The 23,754-nt window shown below is 42.3% G+C and overlaps 1 protein-coding gene across 6 annotated transcripts in view; it reads left to right on the top strand.

The window, feature by feature from the left end:
- Positions 1-23,754, top strand: part of ZNF423 (zinc finger protein 423) — a 375,707-nt gene that overhangs the window by 125,708 nt on the left and 226,245 nt on the right. For all 6 annotated transcript variants that reach the window (XM_075940237.1, XM_075940233.1, XM_075940232.1 and 3 more), the window contains one exon: positions 22,898-23,098. In XM_075940237.1, the coding sequence (XP_075796352.1) occupies positions 22,898-23,098 (201 nt within the window). The remainder of the gene's footprint in view (positions 1-22,897; positions 23,099-23,754) is intronic.

The raw sequence follows: 23,754 nt of genomic DNA, 5'->3' as shown, positions 1-23,754 counted from the left end.
CCTCACTTCCCTCAGTCCTTTATTCTCAAGCTGAGGTGTCTGCTGAGAAAAGCCGCTCCGCGTCTCCCTGGTCTGCTGGGGGGGGCGCTAGCTTCGCATCTCCCTGGTCTGCTGGGGGGAAGCAGCTAGTGCGGGGTTGCCTCACCCCGTTTGTAAGTAGGGATCCGATGTAAGTCGGATCCATGTAACCCGGGGACTGCCTGTATTTTGAAATTTGGCATTGTCTACACAGTGCCAAATTACAAAATAAGGCACTGTTCTGACAAATCCGCTAGAGGGACGTCAGAATAGCATGTGCCCGCCATTTTGGGAAATAGCAGGTGCTTTTAAAGATGTGGTGTTGTTGTTTCAGGATACTTTTGGTGTCCCGAAATAGCAACACAGTCTAGATGTACCCTGAGTGGCACTGTTAATGTCAACCTAAATGTTAAGTGTTGACCAGGCTGTAGATCCCTAAGCAGCTAAATAACCTTAAAAAAAAAGGTTCTAAATGCCGCACTCGGGGGTAGGGAGCAAGAGACTTCTCACGTCTCCTGCTCTCAGGCCAATCAGGGCCTGAGGGTGGGGGGAAACTGCAGGAAGTCACCTCCCGCCCTGTCCTCACCCCACAATGTCTGTGGCAGCGAAGCATGGAAGTGTCCTGGTCCCACGCCTTCCACCTAAGGCCCTGTCCCTTCCAGGGCATCCCGGAGCCACTTTAGAAATTCCTGAAGTTGCCCCTGGTCAAAAATTATTGCCCATCCTTGCTCTACAGGGATACTTCTCATGAGTACCTCCTCACACAAGTGACTCAGGGGCTTTTCCAGCTGGGGGCAATAGAAGAGGGTCTACCTCCATATCAGAACAAGCACTTTTATTCCCCATACTTTTTGATCCCAAAGGCCAGGGGTGGTCTATGTTCCATTCTAGACCTTTGAAACCTCAAACTAAAGTTTCATATGCTCTCCCTGGCTTTTATCATTCCCTCCCTGATCCAGGAATCTGGTATGCCACCCTCAACCTGAAAAATGCATAATTCCATGTGTCGATATTCCTGGTCACAGGCACTCCCTTAGTTTTACAGTGTGTCTGCCCATTACCAATTTGCAGTTCTCCCTTTCAACCTGGTTATAGCACCAGTGGTGTTTACCAAGTGCATGGCCATAGTTGTGGCCTACTTCAGATACAAAAATATCCAAATTTACCCATACCTCTGTGACTGTCTTGTCAAACACAGCTCCAAGAGTCAGCTCCAGCAGAATGTCAAATCCTCCTAGCCTCATGTTACTCCTTGGGGCTGCTGGTCAGTGACATGAAAACCACATTAGTACCAGTTCAAAAATAGAATTCATTTGATTGGTACTTGACTCATGCGATAGTGTTCCTGCCGGTATAAAAGTTCTAGGCACTAATCAGCCTCATTGTGCCAATGTCAAGTTTCCCCTGACCATGGCCAGGGTGTGCCTTTACCTGCTAGGGCACATGGTGATTGCACTTACGTGGTCCACTATGCCAAACTCCATATGCAGTGTCTCAAACAATGGTTGCTGTCAGCATATTCCCAGTTCATGAAGCACCTTCTATTGGTGCTTCCCTTTCTCCAGTGGTGGATCGATCCAGAGAAAACTCTAGAGGAAGTTCCATTTGACAATCCTGCATCCTCCCTCAAGATGGTGTTGGATACCTCAGACTTTGGCTGCGGTGCACACCTCGAAAATCTCTGGACCCACAGGTTGTGAACCCCAGGAAACATGACATTGCACATAAACATCAAGGAGCTCAGAGCAGTTCGGCTGCCTGTGGGATCTTCTTGCCACACATCAGACAAGGTGGTGCAGGTCCTCACAGACAACATAGCCTCTATGTTCTACAACAACAGACAAGGGTTTGAATGCTCATCGGCACTATTCTAAGTGACTCTTTGTCTCTGGGACTTCTGCATCAGTCACAACGTTCATCTGGAAGTGGGTCACCACCTGAGCATCATGAATGCCCTAGCAGTTTGCCTCAGTGGGGATTTCTCTCGCCATGGGTGGTCACTTCACCTGGAAGTGGTCACTTCACCTTACAGAGATGGGGAATTCCCCAAATGGACCTGTTCACTACCAGACCAGACCAGAAAGTGGACTGGTTTTGCTCCCAGTAGGGCCTGTGGTGCTTTTCTTCTGTCGTGGGCTGAAGGTCTGATGTATGAGCTCCCCCGCCCCTTCCCCCAATCTCTCTCATCAGTCAGGTCCTAGTAAGGATCAAGAGAGATAAGGCATGGGTTATTATGTGTTTGCCCCAGTGTGGCCTCGTCAGTGCTGGTACAACATGCTCATAAACATGGTGATGGTCCTTCCTTGTCTCCTCCTCTACTGTGCAGACTTCCTGTTTCAGGACCTCTTTCACTCCAACCTTGAGTCCCTGCACTCCTCAGTGTGGATACTCCGTGTCTGTCTGGAGGAGCATATCTTCTCGGAGGAGATTAAACAGATCCTCCTGCAAAGTAGGAAGCCCTTAACCTGACACATTTACTTGGCCAAGTGGATGAGGTTTTCCCTCTGAGCCTCAGAATGCAGTACTTCCCCCTCATGCTCTTCAGTGCAATCCATCCTAGACTGAAAAAGTGGCCTTTTTTCGAAAAAACTTGCCCTGTGTCTAGACTGCTGACGTGTTCTTTCAAAAGTAAATCGAAAGAATGCGGCAGTTTTTTCGACCACGGAAAACCTCATTTTATGAGGAAGAATGCTTTTTTTTCGGAAGTGCTCTTTCAAAAAAAGGTGCTATGTAATGCAAACTGCTTTCTCAAAAGAGAGCATTCAGACTGCCTGGGTGCTCTCTTTCAAAAAAGCAGCTTGCTTTTTCAAAAGTACTCGTTGTAGTCTAGATGCTCTTTTTCGAAAGAGGCTTTTTTGAAAGTATCTTTCAAAAAAGCCTCTTTCAAAAGAGGCTTGCAGTCTAGACATAGTCTCAGTAACTATGAGTACCAGATCCTAACTTCCCTTACTCATGTAAAACAGTTTGAGTTCATGGGGATTCACAAAGGATTGCAAGATTAGCCTACAGGATAATGGTTCTGAGCAACTTGTATTAACACATTTTCTCATGCTTTTCTTCATAATGACTCAGGTACTTGTTTTAATGTGCAGGGTCAGTTGTGAGGAATTTTAGTATTCATAAATCATTAGCATTAACATTAATCATTTGGTGACATCAGCCAGAGGTTAATAGAAGCCTTGAATTATTGGATATGCCTGTTTTGACAAGCTACTCAGAGAACTCTTTAAAAAAGTGGATGTTAATTGTACCACTCTGTAAATGGGAAATTGCAGTGAGGCTATATGCGTATTGAAATTGTCTTTACAATAGACACTCTGGTAGGTGTGGGTTTGACTTCAAGATAATGATTTAAACATAAATTGACCCTTGATGAGGGAGTTGGAGTTTCAGATTTAATGTATTGCAGTTTTCTCTTGCCTTCAGTGCCTTCAAATGCCACACAAATAATTCCTTCATAACAAGTGCCTTTTCAGGAGATGCATGCAGCTGACAGTTAATATAGAATTATTGCCCCTGAATGCATTTTTTGTAATTACTTCCCAGAGATCTGTCTTTGTGTTAGAAGACATTTCACACTTTAGTAACGTAAGTGTTTGGGGAGAACATGAGCAATAATTACAAACAGTCTTTCAGTGAAAATAAACCTAAAAATTATAAAAAGCTAATAGTAAAGTTGGTTAGAGACAATGAGGAATTTGTTTTGTATGTTACACATGTCTATATATCCAAGTTTAATAACTTATCAGTAAGTAAACTAAAAAAAAGCAATAAAGATGCAAAGAAACTGGTTTCTAATTTTTAAGCAATAATGAAACTAAAAACTGATTAAATGTGACACATTATTTGAGACAGAATAAAGAAACTTAATCTGGGTGCTACTACAGGAGATTTCTACTATAATGGAAAATGAAATGACATAGATCAATAAAAATTAGCACCATTTAAAAAAATGTTTCTACTATATACTGATTAAAGACTATCATGGATGGCCTTAAGTCAAAGGGCACGTCTTCACTGGCCATGCCAGAGATTGATGTTCTGGTGTTCGATTTAGTGGGTCTAGTGCTGAGGACAGCTCCCCGGCGCCTATACTCCTCTTAGTCACAATGGGTAAGGGAAGCTGATGTGAGCATTTGTTTCCATTGGCCTCCCGCAGTGTGGAGGCCAGTGCTTGTCTTAAAGTAAGCCAACTCCAGCTACATAGATTACGTGGAATGCGTCCCTTAAGCAGACCTTCCAGGTCTAGTCTAGACCTGGCTCAAGAAAGCCAAGGTTTGAGAGAGAGACAGAAAGAGAGACAGGGCATGTGTTTACTCATAGGACCTGATTCTAAAGTCTGTGGAAAGAATGATTCCCAAAGGCTTTAGTTCAGATGTATTATCTGCATGTATGTGTACTATAATCAATATACCCTAAAATAAGGCTAAGATGGTCTGTATTCACAAATGGAAATTTTGGTTCTTAAGGACTAAAGCTGCTTGAAAATATATGAAGATGCACTGTGATGTCAGTAGGAATTTCACCCATTGTGGCTGCTCCAAGAGGTTTACTAGTGAAATCAATCTGTAGAAACTCAGAACTCCCTAGGAAACAGGAAGGTCATTTAAGACTTTCAAATGTTACCTTTTATATTTTCAGTATTGAAGTTTTTCTATTACTTGATATATTGAATACAATACAGCTCTTGTTCAGAGAGTCATATACTCAACAGTTAGAAGGGACAACATCATCTGGTGTAATTTCCTGTGTAATATAGGCCATAGAATTTGCCCAAAATAATTCTTGTTTGAATTAGAACATATCTTTTGTAGCAAGTACAATTTTAGAAACATATTCTCAAATCAAAGAGCGCTAATGCAAGAATGAAACCAAAGATTCTTTTTTTTTATTTTGTACAACAGAAGAGGAACGTTCACAGGAAAAACAAATATTTCATGTGGAACTAGTCAGGTATTGGTGGTTGGGGAAAAAAAATTCCACCACAAGTACTTTGTGTTCTGGAGAGCATCCACTTTACCGTTTGCCTTAAAATAACCATTTGCCAGCCCTTTTCTTAATATTGTAAACATTTGATAATGTTTTTCAACTAAGGTGACTAAGTTTTTAAAGTAGTGCTCTCAAAATATTATTAAATGTAGGTTATCACAAAGAGCAGGAAGAACTCATAACTAAGAATTCTTCAGCTAGTGATGTTTCCGTTGGTGCTCCATTCAGATCTCAGTGCGTCCTCACGCTGGGGATCAGAGAATTTTGCTGAGTCGTGCCCCTCGTGCCATGCATGTGCACCTAGTGCCTCATACCCCTGCTGTTTGTGGAGTGCGCGCATGGGCATGAATCCCGTCAATTCCTTTTCTACTGTCCTCAGACAGTGTTCTTCTTCCTGACAGGAAAACAAGATTATTAGAGTTAGTTTAGACTTTTACTTCATAGGTTAGTCCGTTATCGCTAGTTTCAACGTTCGTTATACCAAAAAAAGGGGGGGGGGGAGAAGGTAACTGCTGCGGCAGCGGCTTTTTTTCCCTCAGCATGCATGGTTCCCCCAGCTTTAAAAGATGCAACTCATACAGAGACTCAATGCCTATCTCAGATGGCCATCCCTCCTGTGTTAAATGCTTGGGAGGGTCTCATGCAGCACATAAGTGCCCTCATTGCTTGAACATGACAGCTAGGGCCAGAGAAGACTGCGAAATGCGGCTTAAAACGCTCCTATGGGAGAAGTCCCTTCTCTGGTTTGTCCCATGAGGGTAGGACACATGGGGACAGCAAAAGCCCGCTGACAGGGCTGCTTCATCTCCCTGCAAAGGCTCTCAAGCCGTGCAGGCTTCCCTAGCACGCTCACTATCAGCATTGCCCAGAGCCTCTCGTTCCCTGGTGGCATCAGTCTTCGGCTCCGCAAAGAAATGCAAGTCTGCACCAGCCAGAAGAGCTGAGGCAGAATCCAAACTTGCCATACTGGTTGGCGCTACGGAGGCAGTGGCACCAACGAAGGTGCATATGCCCCCACCATCAACTACTGTGAGCTCTCCTTCAGTGCCTGAACAGACTGGGCAGAAAGACCCAGACTGCCCCCTGGCACCTCAGCATAAGAAAGCACTGCGCAAGATGTGGCACCTACAAAAATCTCCTCAGCCAGACACGAGAGCAGGAGCTTGTTCACCATGCTCCGCAATAGTGTCTTACTCCCAGGGGCACACTAATATGCCACAAGGTGCTCCCCATTCTCCTATACCACTCTCCCCAAGAGCTAACTATGACAGTGGGCATAGGAGTAGGTTCTCGTCATGCCATTCCTCTCCGTCTCCATCACTGGCTTCCTGGCATTCATATAGGGGTCATTCCCTCCCACAGCTTCCCAACCAGCTGTGGATGTACTCCCCACAGCAGTTCCAGCCTCAATGGGTACCGGATACATGGCAAGGGCACCGGCCACATTCCTCCCATGCCTATCGTTCAAGATATACAAGCTTCTACATTGCAACAACAGCACTCCTCCAGGTGCTCCCCCACAATTTCCACGCATTCCTCGCCAACTCACCTGCCCTCAGTAATATATCAAATGGATTCTAATGATCACTATAACTTACCTCACTCGGACTCAGAGAACTCTTCACACGAACCCAGATCCACTAGACCAGACAAAGCAGTCTTCCAGATATCGCCTTCCCCACCAGCGGATGATCTGAAACTATTTCAAGAACTGTTTAAGCAGATAGCCCAGTTGCAAGATATTATACTCTAAGGGGTACAAGATAAAAAGTACAAATTACTGACAATACTACAACCCACAGCATCCTCAAAAATAGTTCTACCCATTAATGAAGGTATCCTTGAACCTTTAAATTCTCTGTGGCAAAATCCAGCCTCTGTTCCCCCTACAAACCGTTGAACGGATAGAAAATATTTTGTCCCGGCAAAAGTTATGGACTTTCTCTTTGCACACCCCAGCCTAACTCACTGATGGTGGACTCTGTTAATCACAAGGCTAAGAACCCACAATTTAAGTCTACACCCCGCGACATAGAGCACCTCCCCTTTGATATAAAACAGTTCTTTACCAACAACACAGGCAAAGTCCTACACTCTATGAAGGACTCTCGCACCACACGCCACACTCTGAGGATGTACACCCCACTTAATAAGAAACGCAAATATACCCCCTGCCAAAAGCCTAGGGACTATAACTACAATTATTATAGACTCATAGACTTTAAAGTCAGAAGGGACCATTATGATCATCTAGTCTGACCCCCTACACAGTGCAGGCCACAGAATCTCACCCACCCACTCCTGGAATAATCCTCTCACCTATATCTCAGATATTAAAGCCTTCAAATACTTTGAAGACCCCAAGATGCAGAGAATCCTCCAGCTGTGATCTGTACCCCATGCTACAGAGGAAGGCAAAAAACCTCCATGGCCTCTGCCAATCTACCCTGGAGGAAAATTCCTTCCCGACCCCAAATATGGCAATCAGCTAAACCCTGAGCATGTGGGCAAGACTCATCAGCCAGACACCCAGAAAGTTCTCTATAGTAACTCCTATCATCCCTCCATTGACCTATTTCCCACTGATAATGAATGGTCAATTAGTTACCAAGATCATGTTATCTCATCAAACCATCCCCTTCATAAACCCATCTAGTTTAATCTTGAAACCAGATAGATCTTTTGCCCCCACTACTTCCCTTGGAAGGCCGTTCCAGAACCTCACTCCTCTAATGGTTAGAAACCTTCATCTAATCTCAAGTCTAAACTTCCTACTAGCCAGCTTATATCCATTTGTGCTTGTGTCCACATTGGTATTAAGCTTAAATAATTCCTCTCCCTCCCTGATATTTATCCCTCTAATATATTTAAAGAGTGCAATCATGTCCCCCCTCAGCCTTCTTTTGGTTAAGGTAAACAAGCCAAGCTCCTTGAGTCTCCTTTCATAAGACAGGTTTTCCATTCCTCGGATCATCCTAGTGGCCCTTCTTTGTACCTGTTCCAGTTTGAATTCATCCTTCTTAAACATGGGAGACCAGAACTGCACACAGTATTCCAAATGGGGTCTCGCCAATGCCTTGTATAATGGCACTAACACCTCCTTATCCCTACTGGAAATACCTCGCCTAATACATCCCAAGACCGTATTAGCCTTTTTCACGACCATGTCACAGTGGCGGCTCATAGTCATCCTATAATCAACCAGGACTCCGAGAAGACACCAGAGACCGTATGATAACAGACCTAAGCAATGCCCTAACAGGAGGAGGATGCAGCAAAACCGGTTCTCCACTATTCAATCCACTTCTCACAAGCAAAAAATCTGAAGTCTTGGTCAGGGGTCTGAGCGACTACCCCACAGTTCCAGTGCATTCCAATGCCACCTTCCATCATCACCTGAGACCCTTCTACCAACAATGGGCCCAAATTACTACAGACAAATGGGTCCTGGAAATTATCAATTTGGGTTATACAATCCTCTTCACGTCTATGCCCCCTACCGAACCCTCTACCCTGTCCCCTTTCAGGGACACATCTCACGAGCCCCTATTAAAACCAGAGGTGCAAAAAGCTACTCACCTTAAGGGAAATAGAACCTGTCCCCAAAGAATCCCCAAAGAATACTGGGGGAGAGGGTTCTACTCCAATTATTTCCTCACAGCCAAAAAAATAGTGGGATGTAGACCATTCTTGGATCTCAGGAAACTCAACAAGTTCATCTGCAACACAAAATTCAGGATGGTGACCCTGGCAACCATTATACCTGCACTGGACGAAGGGTACTGGTTCTCAGTCCTTGACCTCCAGGATACATATTTTCATGTAACCATCCACCCATCCCACAGGAGATTTCTCAGATTTGTCGTAAGCCAAGACCATTACCAATACAGAGTCATTCCCTTTGGTCTCTCTTCGGCCCCTCAAATGTTCTCCAAGATGCTAGCCATAGTCACAGCCTTTCTCAGAAAACAGAATGTCATCATCTTCCCTTACCTAGATGATTGTCTCATCGAAGGCCCCACCTATCAACAAACTACAATCATGACAACTGTTACCAGGAAATATTTTTCCTAACTTGTCCTGCTTATCAATATACAAAAATCCACCATACAGCCCACACAACAGGTAGAATTTATCGGGGCACTACTAGACTCGGTCCTAGCAAAAGCCTACCTCCCACCACCAAGATTCAGTGCAATCTGTGACCTCATCCAGGGGGTCAAGCAGACTCCCTTTTTCCACAGTCCGGATGTGCCTCTAATTACTGGGGCAGGTGGCAGCCGTAACCTTTGTAGTCCTATTCGCAGGGGTACACCTGCGCTGCCTACAGCATTGGCTCGCAAGCAACTACATAGCAACCCAACGCAGCCTTGCGAAGCACCTCACGCTTCCTCCGCCAGTACTGCAATCTCTCGAATGGTGGACTTCTCCACTCAACCTACTTGCCGACATACCGTTCTACCATCCAGAACTGTCAGTAACTATAACAACAAATGCATTACTTATGGGCTGGGGCGCCGATTGTGGCACAACATCAGTACAAGGTACATGGGCCTAATACGAAAGACACTTCCATAACAACATCCTGGAGCTCAGGATGCTCAAAGCCCATTTTCTTCCCTTGATAAAGTGGTGGATGTCATATACCTAGACTTTAGTAAGGCATTTGATACGGTCTTGCATGATATTCTTATTGATAAACTAGGCAAATATAACTTAGATAGGGCCACGATAAGGTGGGTGCATAATTGGCTGGATAACCGTAGTCAGAGAGTTGTTGTTAACGGTGCTAAATCCTGCTGGAAAGGGATAACAAGTGGAGTTCCGCAAGGGTCTGTTTTGGGACCCGTACTGTTCAATATCTTCATCAATGATGTAGATATTGGGATAGAGAGTACGCTTATTAAGTTTGCAGATGATACCAAACTGGGTGGGGTTGCAACTTCTTTGGAGGATAGGGACATAATTCAAAATGACCTTAGCAAGTTAGAGAAATGGTCAGAGGTAAACAGGATGAGGTTTAATAAAGAGAAATGCAAAGTGCTCCACTTAGGAAGGAACAATCAGTTCCATACATACAAGCTGGGAAGCGACTGTCTAGGAAGGAGCATGGCGGAAAGGGATCTATGGGTCATAGTGGACCACAAGTTGAATATTAGTCAACAGTATGATGCTGTTGCAAAAAAAGCAAATATGATTCTAGGTTGTATCAACAGGTGTGTTGAACGCAAAACTCGTGAAGTCATTCTGCCGCTCTACTCTGCACTAGTTAGGCCTCAGCTGGAGTACTGTGTCCAGTTCTGGGCGCCACATTTCAAGAAAGATGTGGAGAAATTGGAAAGGGTACAGAGAAGAGCGACAAGAATGATTAAAGGTCTAGAGAACATGACCTATGAAGCCAGGCTTCATGAACTGGGCTTGTTTAGTTTGGAAAAAAGAAGATTAAGGGGGGACATGATAGCGGTTTTCAAATATCTAAAAGGGTGTCACAAGGAGGAAGGAGAAAATTTGTTCCTCTTGGTTTCTGAGGACAGGACAAGGAGTAATGGGCTTAAAGTGCAGCAGGGGAGGTTTAGATTGGACATTAGGAAAAAATTCCTAACTGTCAGGGTGGTCAAATATTGGAATAAATTGCCAAGGGAGGTGGTGGAATCTCCCTCTCTGGGATATTTAAGAACAGGTTAGATAGACATCTGTCAGGGATGGTGTAGACGAAGCTTGGTCCTGCCTTGAGAGCGGGGGGCTGGACTCGATGACCTCTTGAGGTCCCTTCCAGTCCTATTATTCTATGATTCTATGATTCTAATTACGTCCTCATAGACAACATGCCCTCTATGTTCTGTGTCAATCAACAGGGGAGTGCCTGATCACACTTACTATGTGCCAAAGCAATCAGATTTTGTAACTGGTTTATCAGGAACCAAATAACCCCAATAGCCACGTATATACCAGGACAGCAGAATGTGGAGATGACAAACTGAGGAGATGTTTCTCAGACAAGCACGAGAGGTAGATCAATACCAGTACTCTCCTCTGAGTATTTCGCACATGGGGTTTCCAGCCATAGACCTTTTTGCGACACCTCACAACTGCAAATGCCACAGGTTCTGCTCCCGGGGAGGAATGGGCAAGAGGTCGGAGGGGGATGCCTTCACCCTTGGCTAGACAGCTCCCCTTCTCTATGCCTTTCCACTAATCCCACTCCTCGCCAGGGTGATCAACAAGATTCGATCCGATTGGGCCACAGTAATTTTGATAGTCCCAGCCTGGCCAAGACAATCTTGGTTCCCTTAGCTACACTACCTATCAATAGATCAACCCATTCCTCTTCCTGCAGTGCTGATCCTTCTGACACAGCACCATGGCACCACATGTCACCTCAACATCAAAACTCTGAAACTCATGGCATGGCACGGTTCCAGAATGAAGAACATACCTGCTCGGAGAGAGTCAAACACATCCTACTAAACAGCTGGTGTCCCTCCAGGAGAAACACTTTCCAAAACAAATGGACACGCTTTCAACAATGGTGCATGACCCGTAATTTACATCCCACTACTGCCCCTATACCTACCTTGCTGGAGTACCACATGGACCTCAGCGACACAAGCCTTTCCATCAGCTCTATCTAAGTCCACCTGATGGCGATCGCGGCTTTCCATGATCCAGTAGATGGCTTCTCTTTCTTTGCACATCCCACGGTGAAGTGATTTCTCACAGGCTTGCAGAGAGCGTGCTCAAATCTGGGTTCCCTGGTGCCACTGTGGGACCTGAATTTGGTCCTTGACATGCTCACCAGGCCACCTTTCCAGCCACTAGCCACTACATCACCAGAATACCTAGCCATGAAGGTGGTCTTCATAGTGGCAATAACATCTGCAAGAAGGGTAAGAGAAATCGCATCCCTCATGGCAGACCCACCTTTCACCACCTTTACCAGGGACAAAGTGATACTCAGGCCCCATCCGAAGTTCCTCACGAAGGTCATAGCTGACTTCCACTTTAAATGAACCCATTTACTTACCTGCTACTTTCCTAAACCTCATACCTCCTCCAAGGAGGCCATATTACATATGCTTGATGCAAGGCAGGCGACTGCGTTCTACCTAGATAGAACTAGAGCAACCAGAAAATTGGACAGACTCTTCATAGTGTGGTCTGGACCACATACAGGAACAGCTGTTTTGGCACAGTGCCTATCCAAATGGATTGCAGGCTGCGTACATACAGCTTATGAACTCGGTGGCAAGCAGCCACCACAGACTATCAGACGATGGCCACAACAACAGCTTTCCTGAACAACGTACCGTTATTGAACATTTGTAGAGTAGTCACATGGTCTTCACGCCATACTTGCGCACAGCTCTATGCCCTACAGAAGAGGCCAGTACCCTCCGTATCTCTAACAGATGTGGTCCTTCCTTCCTCAACATAAACAACTGCAATGCCCACCACCATCTGGCAGGTACTGCTACAGAGTCATCTGAGTGGAGCAGCTACAGGGACACAACTTGTTGAAGAAGAAGTTACTCACCAGGTGCAGTAACGATCGTTCTTCAAGATATGTGTCCCTGTGAGTGCTCCACTACCCTCCCGACCTCCTCTCTGCTTGGAGTCTTAGGGCACTTCAGGTAAAAAAGGAATGGCTGGGACTCTCGCCACACGTCCACTCCACAAACAGCAGGGGTAGGAGGCACTAGGTGCGCATGCACAGCGCGAGAGGCACTGTTCAGCAATATTCTCGGATCCCTGGCGTGAGGATGCACCAAGATCTGAGTGGAGCACCCACAGGGACACACATCTCGAAGAACCATCATTACTGCACCTGGTGAGTAATTTCTTCTTTTGTAAGAAGTACAGTGGTAGAAATCATTTGGTTGTAAGTATAAGACATAAACACTTTCCTCTTCATAATGTAATACTCACTTTATAGCATTCTCCTTTTAAAACACATGCTTTTCTACCAAACACACAAGTGGTGATTACTTTTTACCCAGGAGCCCACTATGCATTTCTTCTCCCACTATAAAGTTAAAGAAAAACACCAGGAAAAATTCATATATAACTTTTCAGATCCCATATTGACGTGATTAACATTATGATGTAAAATGCTGTAGCATTGATTCAGTACACAACATCTGAAAGTCACTGTTTTTTTAATAATATAGTAATAGATATGTAGCCGTGTTAGTCTGGTCTAGCTGAAACAAAAAACAGGACTATGTAGCACTTTAAAGACTAACAAGATGGTTTATTTTGTTCTTGGCTCATTTGATATATCAGTTTAGTTTTAAGTTGGGTTAGCGTATTGCACTCTGCTTTATTAATTCAATTTTTTGTTGTTTGGAAGTGTCATCTAGCACTAAGCAGCCGCTTCCCTGTCCTTCCCTCTCCGCCCTCCCCCACCCAAAAAAAGATCCCTGTACAGTCTGTTGTCAGAATCAAACAAATGACAGCTTGGAGAAGTTGGAATGGCCATAGCCCTAGGAGGTCACAAGGAGGTAACAATATACAATTTTCATGGTTCAAGGGTAGCGTTATCCTACTGTTCTTCATTACAGTACTGCAGTGAGATCAATTTTATTAAGTTGTAAGTCTTAGGAGGCCAACACCATTAACTACATGCTGGATCAAATAATTTTTTTGTATTATGATTGTTTTTTCCCTCTTGTTGAGAGAGGAGAGGATCTGATGCGCAGAATTCTAAGTCCGTAAGAAGAGTTTGAGCACTGGATGGAGTGCATAGCAACCTGAAGTTGCTTCGACATCTTTCATGTACAGATCCCATACAATTTGACATTCTATGCAATTTACCATAGTGTTTCATGACTTATTCTTTCAGTGGATCGTCATTTGTTTTTTCAGCCATTTTCCTGTTTAATAGTGTCTTACCCTTGAGTGTGAAAGATTAATGCTGCTCTGCATATTAGAGTCTTAAACTTGCTTGCTTTTGATCCACTTAGCATGTACTAGATCAACAGAGTCAGGTTCCGCTGATATCTTTGCCTCAACCTAATGCTCATATCGAAGTTTGTTTTTTAACATAACTTAGTCTTGTGAACCAATCCATTGGCTTTTTTTATGTGTATATTTGAAATATTTTTGTTTTGTAATATAGCAAAATCCAACTAACTAGCTAACAGTTACATTCATTGTTGCTTGTATGCTATATACTTACAGTTGTTAGGTACAACATAATTATAGACATGACAAGGATTTGATTATTTCTAAAGAATTTTTTAAGAAGTTCTTAAAAGTACAAAAGCATGCTTCAATGGTAATATACAGCAAATGATAAACTTTTATGCCTACACTTTTGCTCTCAGATTTGTTTGTGCTTTTTAACTGGAGAATATTGATAAACTTTTTGCTCCAATTCATTGTTTGTGGACTATAAACTTGCTGATAATTTTGGATAGCTCTGTTGTTTGATAATATCAGAGACAGCTTTTAAATGTTAACAAACAAAATACAGTTAATTCCAGCATGGGCCCTGAACTGACATTTGATCTTAAACCCTCCCCCCCACTTATTAATAAGATTTTAGATTAGAAAATGATGACAAGAGTTAAGGGTAAAAGCCTAATTTTACATGAAGTTTCTTCTGCCTTTATGAGTTTACTAACTGACATGAAATCATAAAAGAGGAGTATCTTGTTGGTAAAACATGGGACACATTCGTTTCTCGTGTAATGCCACTGAAGTCAGTGGAGGTACAGCAGGGAATAATTTAGCTCCATGAGTTTGGCTGGTTATAACACCAAAGCTCCCATCCCTTAGGCTATAAATCTTTTCTTCTGTGACATTTGCTCCAACCACCTGGTCTGCATCTCTGGGCAAACATTCAGGAAATATTTTAGACCCTTGTAAGGCCATATTTTGCCTTTTCTTTCTTGCTACTAAGATACCATCTTTGTCAGATTGGTATGAATATTTTGCTGTGACTGTGCCCTCTGGGTAGTTACCATGTGGTGGGTTTTGAAGGTGCATCCTAAAGTACTGATGAAAATATTGGTATGTGTGTGTGAGAGGAGGGTGTTGGAATTCTTTTACAAAGAAATTTTACCAGACCAGATCTTCCTCCCCTGCTATTAGGAACCCCCAAATATTAAGATTTTTCTTCATAAGGGACAATACTCTCTGTTCAGTGCACCCTCTTCTGACCAGTCTGGAAGGAAGTTGTGTCTCTATGTGGGTTGGCTTAGGAGGGTAATGTCCATCTTAACACATGTTCTGCTAAGGTGGTGGGCAGCTAGAGGTGTCAGTGTCCTGACCTTTTTTGATTTTCTTCAAGTTTTAAAAAGTGACCAATGTGACTTCCTTGGTGGGAATATGTTTAAATGCATAGTTGTTACAATTTGTCAAGTATAATAATATCTATTATGAATTCTAGCTGTATCTGGTTAAACCACTTCCAAAAGAAATGTTGAATAATTTGAAGGTGAATGTACTATCAACTATGATGAGATACACTCTTGATAGAAACCCAGCAACTTAAGATTTAAAACGAAATGTGACATAGTACTCGAAAATATGGTATAGGGAACAATCCTGCAGTCAGTCTTGCAAAACAGTATTGAAAATACATATTGGACCTCGCTTGTCCTGCATCCTCGGGACCTGTTGTTTCCTGAAGGAGGGAGTTTGCTGGGCCAGAGGAGGTCAACCCTTATGCTGACAGACTCCAGACTAAGGATATTAGCGATTAGTTGACTATCTGATAAGCAAATGCTTCCCCCCACCCCGATGCTGCTTCTATCAGACAGAGGCAGCAAGGGAGGGCGGGAGGAGCAGGAGTTGGTGCTGGGGGAACCTAGCTTTAAGCTGGTTTTCCCCAGCTCCATCTCCACAGAGGGCAGGGGAAGCAGAGGCACAGTGGGGAAATGGCATGAGCGGGAACTGCGTCAGTCCCACCTGGTGCCAGTTCCCACTGCCGGCGCTTCTGCTTTTGAAATGTACAAAAGCCCTCTGGGCCCCGCCAAACCACAAATGTTGCTTGTCCAAAGAGTCCTGGATCAGAGTTCAACCTGTATATGAAAACAAGCACAAAATGAACTACTTCGCCCTTTACCATGGTGATAGGAAAAAGAGCAGTATTCTACTTGCCCTTTTCTTTTTGTAATTCTGAAATTACCTAAAAGCTTCTTCCCATCGCTAATTTGCATAGACCTGTGGTATCCAACCAGATCTGAAGCAGTAGCCACTATAACAGTCACGGGTTTGTACTATAATGGCTACTGCTATAGCGAATGAGCCACACTCAAATGGCCAAATAGCCACATTGTTCAAGCCAACTGGTCACTCTCAACTGGCCAAATAGCCACATGTGGCTAGCATGTTGGACGCCACAGCTATAGACCAAATCCTATGAGACAGTGTGCACGTGCATCTTCCATCTGCAAATCAATGGGAATTGCAGGTCATCATAACCTCTTGGGATTTAGAGCCATCATTTTGTCTCTATGTCTATACTTCCAGTTGATGCCCCCATAGATTTTAATTCTATTTATTATATGTATTACCATTGTGGCTAAGAGCCCTAGTCAAGGATCAGGACCTTATTATCTGAAGCTCTGTACAAACAGAAGAACAAGGCACGTTTTTAACATACTATATAATATACATACTATAATCGGTGATATCCTGGCCCCTTTGGAGTCAAATGAGAGTTTGGCCATTGACTTCAATGGGCTAAGTGTCAGTTTTAAAATTTGTATGGTTTCCACAACAGAAACATTCACAAACAGTTTGCATGCTATTCACCATTATATTTATTATATACTGATGCTAAGTTTAAGTAAAAATAAGCAAAATTTAATGAGTTCCCCTCTTTGATATATTGCTAAGGTCAGTATGCCACTTAATAACACTGATATATTTTGGCCTTTTTTTTTAAGTACTAGTCTTATTTTTAGAAAATAAGCCATCTCAATTACAAAAGTGATTGAGACTCACTGAAAACACTAACTGTAGTGGCAAATAAAATAACATTTTACTGACACGCTTGCCCAGACTATCATTAAGTTAACTAATAGGGTAGAATATTATTGTGTTAATGCATGGTAAACCTGATACAGTATAAGATGGCTGATGTTTTTTTCCAGTAATTGTAGGCACGGTAAGGTATATTTTCAAAATTAATAACTCAAATTGTAGTCTCTACTTCAGTCATACAAAAACATGATTAAATACATTGAAAGCAACCAGTAGAAATGGTTGCTATCCTGTGGATGTTTAATAGTCTGTTCAGCATCTTCTTGGAGACACTGTTGAGTATGAGGGGTTGAAAGTTTCAACCTTGAGTCTTTCATCATCAGTAAATGGATTTTCTGAGTGTCCTATGTACTTGCAGCTTAAGTATGCCAGCTGTACATAGCCTGCATGTCTGTGAAACACAGATTTTTTATTAGAAGTAATTAGTAGTCATTTATTTTAACAAACCAGTGCCAGCAGTTTTTCTTGTGTTGACTTTTCCACATAACCTCTGTGGTACCTACAAATTTGTCTTGGTGTTGCTTGGTAACAGTATGTCAATGTAAATATGCTACCCTCTCAATAATATGTACCCTGTGGAAATTCCTGGATATATCAGTAAGTATGATTTTTTTACAGCATGTTCAGTAGGAAACTATTATTTATGCTAATAAGATTAAGCAATCCAAGCTCTAAGGCCATCGTAAAAATTTACTGCTCAGGCAAGTAATAAAACTTGTACTTGATAGCATGTTTTATTCACTGATCTCAAAGCACCTTCATAAAGATGGGTAATTGTTTATCTTCACGTTCTAGAATGATGAATGACAGGCCCCATGCAGACAGAGAATCAGTGGCAGGGTAGGTCTCCTGATACTTATTGATCAAATCACTAGTTCATGCTGTCTTCTTCCTTCCTACTAAGGAAACTGACAATTCCCACAAGTAAGCAAAATGGTCTGCGTGGCCATTGAGTAGGTTCTTTTAGGCTCCCCCTCTTTATTTCTGGTATGTTCCATTCCTGAGTGTAGCTGTTACCCAGATGCTACAAAAGCATTATACAGATAGCCCTTTTTATTGTAGGTTTCTAGCCTTGAAGGACACTTTGGTGCTGTGCAGATTTGATCCTTCCGAAGACAGTGCCTCCTTAGCACTACTAGCTTGATGAATAAGAATTAGCACCAGCTCCCAGTCCTGGGACACAGTGGGTAACTATTAGATTGGCATACCTTTTACCTATGGTGACTTACAGGTTTTTTTAAATAAGTTTTTAGGTAACTCTTCTTCATTTTATGAGTCAAAATGTAACATGTGGTCTCTCCCGAAATTCGTTCTATTAGAATCCACATAGCAATACTTGAGATTAGACGTGTTATAATATGCACTCGTAAACAAACTCAGACAAAGACTTCAGAAAACTAAGGCCTTGTCTCCCTTACCAGGAGATTGACTTGACTCAGTGGAGATCGATATCCTGGGGGTTGATTTAGTGGGTCTAGTAAGGACTAGCTAAATTGACCGCTGATTGTGCCCCCATCGACTCTGGCACTCCATCAGGTTGTGAGGAGTAAGGGAAGTTGGTGGGAGAGTTTCCCCCATCAGCCTCCTTCAGTTGGGACGCTGCAGAAATTGAAACTAAGGTACATCAACTGTAGCTATGTTATTCACGTTGCATATCTTAGTTCAACTTTGTAGACCTGACCTTAAAGAATGAGTTAATAGTATGGTTACATGGAACAGGATGTGAAGCTTTTTATTACTAGCTTACATATTTGGGTCAGCGCACATTGATTAATGACCAAAAGGTAACATTTGATGACTGCTTCTTTTTATTAAGTGAATTGGTGCTTCACTCCATTTTCCTGTGGTCATGTGTCCATCTCTAGTGATGTCAGTGGTTAACCAGTTAACTGGTAGCCCATCTGGGCTGGGGAAGCCCCTTGCCTGCAGCAGGCCTCCAGCCCAGCAAGCACTGCCCCCACCTGTGGTGGTCCAGCCTGGCTGGAGCAGCCCACCCCGTTAAAGCAGTTAATCAGTTAAACATATGGGATTTTACATCCCTATCCATATCCCAAACATACAGCAATCTCAAGTACCACCAGTGACAGCCATGTTGACAGTTTATGCAATGTGCTATCACTGAACTTGGCTTACCTTGCTATGATACTTGCTGAAGACCCCTCATCATAGAAAATCCTTCAAGTCTGTCAGTGCAGCACTGTTCACAGGCACTACATTTATTTTAAAAGAAAAAGAAGAAAGTGAGCCGCTAGTAATAGTGGTATTCATATTCAGTATAATTGAAATTAGCTAAAAAATGGACACCATAGTTTTCTTGTCCATTATGCTTCCTATAGGCCCCACTTTGTAAAGCAAGGACCAAGTATATAGTGTGGAAGAAAAGTCTATTAAAGACAACATTCAAAGAATATTGACAATAAGATGGAGAAAACTATGCACGGTACAATTCTGTGAATACACAGTCTCAGTTGAGAGCATTTTTCCCTCTGCTAAATAACTCAATTTATACAAGATTTTTTTCTGTGCTGTTACACATGCCTACGTCTAGTAATAAAATTTTGGAAGGTTGCATGATGAAGAAAATTTCTTGTTTTAATAGAAAATAAAATACTTTTATAAATGTTGCATTGCAGATGGAAATCTGTTGTCTTGCCTCACATTGTACAAGTTATTTTTTCCAAAAGCCATGTGCTAAATTATTTGTTATTGCTGGATACAGTGGAGCAATTCCATCCCTGATGCAGTCATGTAGTTATTGGAGTTATACCAAGGATGAATTTGTTGAAAAATGTTCACTAGATAGCTGACCTAAAGTAGACAGTCAAAAGGAAACATTTCTATTCTTTTGCGTTGTGTGGGTCCCATAAAACTCCACTAATCTTCCTGAGCCCTTTTTAGCATTTTTTTGATACGGGTTAAATCTCCTAAATCCAGGACACTCTGGTCCAGCAACATCCATGGTCCGGAAGGATCACAGATGTTGCTGGACTAGAGTGCCCCAGCGCTGGAAAGTGTGAACGGGTCAGGAATCCAGTGGAGGGGTCACTGGCAGCTGGTGAGCCCTGTCCTCAGGACCCCGTCCAGGCAGGGCAGCAGCAGGGCCGCCAGCAGCAAGTGGGTCCCGTTCCTGAGGACCCCCTGCCAGGCGGTGCAGCAGCAGGGCTGGCAGGGCAGAAGTGGAGCCACAGTGGCTGGGCAGCTCTGTTCCCAGTGAGCCCCATCCACACCGCTGCGCCTGAGCCCAAGCCCAGCAGCAACGGGGCTGCAGCCCAGTGGCAGTGGGGCTTGAGCGGAGCCAGCCACAAGGAGGGTCAGTGGCCTGGGAGGCTGGTGGCAGTGGACCTCCCCATATCTGGAAAATTCCCTCATTTGGGATGGGTCAGAACCAGATGGTGCTGGACCAGAGAGGTCCAACTTGTGTTAAGATTTCTAAAACTGGCTTTTCTTTCTCCAAGTCTGCCATTAGCAGTCAGCACAGAATTGTGTGGAAATTCTTTAGATTGGATTTATATATTTGGACTATTTTTATAGGTTTCTGTCTTACAAAACTAAGAGAGCTGACATTCTTATTTATTAACTATCAACTCTACAAGACATACAGGCTTTAAAGAGATTGAATGAGCTATAATGTTTGTGATTCAAGTTTCGAATGAGAGATTGTAAAAGATGTATTTAAATAAATATGGCAAAATAAAAACGACTATTTGAATATGTGAATTAAATTGTGTATTATGTAAAGCAAAACTATTGCGGCCTTCAGTGTAACTTGTTATTTGGGTAGGTAGCAATACAGAGAGAACCAGAATTATGGCTATTTTTACATTGTTGCTTAAGGAAGAGGTTGTAAAGCAAAAGAAGATTCAGGGAACAGTACTTTACTGAATAAACATAGTACAAGTGATGGCTTACGATGTAGAGAGCTTGCTGAATGATTTTTCTTGTTACTAAAACCTTAAATTTATTACTGCAGTAGTGCTAGATCAGTTTTCTTAAGACAAATGTAATGGCTAGCTTTTAATGAATATTTCCTGTTGCAATTATCTGTATAAATTGACAATAAAAGAACTGGAAAATATGTATTATTTAATTGTTGAGAGAGGTTACATATACCATGAACAAAAGCATTGATTTTTAATATTTCAATTGCAATCTGAAGGGGGAATGTCAGTGATCAGTGGAAAACTGCAGAACAGTTTACACCAGTTGATTTTCACTGTTGTGTTCAGTGCAGATGTTTGAAAATCTGTGTCTTCAATGGATGCAGGTAATAGAACCCTACTAAATTTAAATATATAATCAAAGTGCTTATAGTTCCTATCTTTCACCTTAAATAAATTATGTTTCTCAGTTTCATTTCATTTTTTCAATACTGACTGCCATTAATCTTTTGGGATCCAATCCAATCCCATATGAGAAATTACTGATTTGTATAATCTCTGGTGTTCCCTTCAGATTTTTTTTTTAAACCCAAACAACCCAACAACTTTATAACATCTCATTAAAAATTTGGATCAAGATGAGATTCCCTCAGCCCAGTTTTACAAACTAGCTTCTGTGATATCAATTCAGGCAATGTGCAACTTGGAACTTCTAATAGAACATTCTGTGAATTCAATTTTTTTATTTTAGTGTGTGTTTCAGGCTCATTTTTATAATGATTCTTAACAGTCAACACACATTATTGAAAAGATGAATGAAAGGAGGCAAAATAAGCAAAGTGGTCTAACTCATTATTTGACCATGTTCTTTGTATACTGCTTTTTGGTCTTAAAGATGCTGTATAGCTAGAGAGCCAGATTCTTGCCTCCATTAAAACAATTTTATACTGGGTTATTTTCATTGATGGCAAAAGATTTAATCCTGACTCAGAGCAGTATAAGTAAAAAGAGAAGCAGGTTCATAATTATATCTGTTTTAAGATTGCAAAAAGAGTTCTTTTCCTTCTAAATTTCTATTTTCCTAAATTTGGACCATGGTTTAAAACAGAGGTGGGGAAGCTCAGACCTGGAGGCTCAATTCAGCCCCTGGCTTACCTGAATCTGGCCCCTGAAGCTCAGAGCCCCCCAGCATTGGGGAACACATGCTGGTGCTTCAGCCCCCCTCCACCCTGTTACCCTACCATGGGGCTGGAGAACACAGACTCTACTAGCCTGGACCCTCTTAGGCTCTGGTATGTGAGGAGAATCTCTCTCCTTCGCCTTGTTTTTTCTTGTGTTTTTTTGTTCTCATTTGTGTGCAGCCTGCGACTGTTTTTTCTGTGGCTCAGTGGCCCGTGACCTAAAAAAGGATCCCCACCCCTGGTGTAAGATAAATACCACTCAAGAAATTTGAATATCAGCTACTATAATGTTACCCCAACAACGAGAATTCAAATAATATCTTCCTAGCAAATTGACTAAGGTTAGTTCAGGTCTAGAGAAACTATTCAATTACTAGAAGCTAAATAGGCATGAGAGCCTTAAAACAGATACTTTTTTTTCTTAATGGTGCTTCAACATTATTTTTTGGGGGGTAATTAAAGAATTAAAATCCAGCAGTTAACTTTTCTTAACCATCAATAATTAATCATGCCAGTTTGTAATATGCTATGACTCTGCTTCAAATGATAAAATGCTAGCAGGTTTGTATGATGGAGATCTAGAAGTTCCTACTATGCACACACTAAAGATTAGAAGAGAGTATCTTTGGTAGACTCACACCAAGTATTAAAGAATACAATTGAGAGTTGTTACACTGCATGATATAAAAAACACATTAATATAATGATAAGTGTCAGGAATAATGTGAAGTGAGAGCTAGGGTAATTAAATGTATCTAATAGATGCAAGATGATTCCTTTAAAATTTTTCCTCAGACCACTGAAACTTACAGTGGAATATATTCTTCCTGTTGGCAGGAGGCCTTGGAGGAGAGCTAGAGAATGAGGTGAAGGACAGCCGGGCCCTGGAAGAGAGGAACAGCGTGACGAGTCAGGAAGAGAGAAATGAGGAAGATGAAGACATGGAGGATGAGTCAATTTACACCTGCGATAACTGTCAGCAGGACTTCGATTCACTGGCAGACCTGACTGAACATAGGGCACACAACTGTCCTGGAGGTAATGTTAAACTAGCTTTACAATTCTGACAGGTGGTTAGCTGGGTAATTGGACATAGCAACAGCTTGAGGCCTCAAGTGAGATTAAAGAATTAATAATGTAATTTTACAGTTAATGTAATTTTATTGTGGTGCCTTGGGTAGCCTTTGTTCACTTCTTTAATAAAATTAAAATAAAAGCAACAGCTTTTCAATTGGAATCTGTCAGTAATTTGCTAGACACAAATGTTGTGGGTTTTTATTACCGCTAAAAGTTGAAGACTTTTCCCCCCTTCAAATGGAGGAAGATTGGTTAGTTCAAAGTTAAATGATTTAAGTATTAAAAAGTCTAGGGAAGAGAGACTCTAAGCGTCTCTGAACCCTTTAAATGCACAAGACCATGTCTAAAATGATTTCAGGATGAGTTGCAATCCCACCCTAAACATGGGCCATACTATTGCTTAGTGGGTCATTATTGCGCTTCCTTTTGACATAGTGATGGCGTCATCACAAACTGATCTGGATTTTATTTCCTGAAAAGACAATGAGTTCAGAACGTGATGTGAACAATCGCAACATGTATTGTTTGCTTTTACATGACACTTTCTATGATGGGCAAACTAGTGGGTATTCTACAGAATAAGTTAAACTGATTTGTTGCCCTGGGGCGGATGAGAG

Source organism: Pelodiscus sinensis, chromosome 12 (assembly GCF_049634645.1).
Source record: "Pelodiscus sinensis isolate JC-2024 chromosome 12, ASM4963464v1, whole genome shotgun sequence".
Taxonomy (NCBI): Eukaryota; Metazoa; Chordata; order Testudines; family Trionychidae; genus Pelodiscus; species Pelodiscus sinensis.
This window is presented reverse-complemented; position numbering and strand designations above follow the sequence as displayed.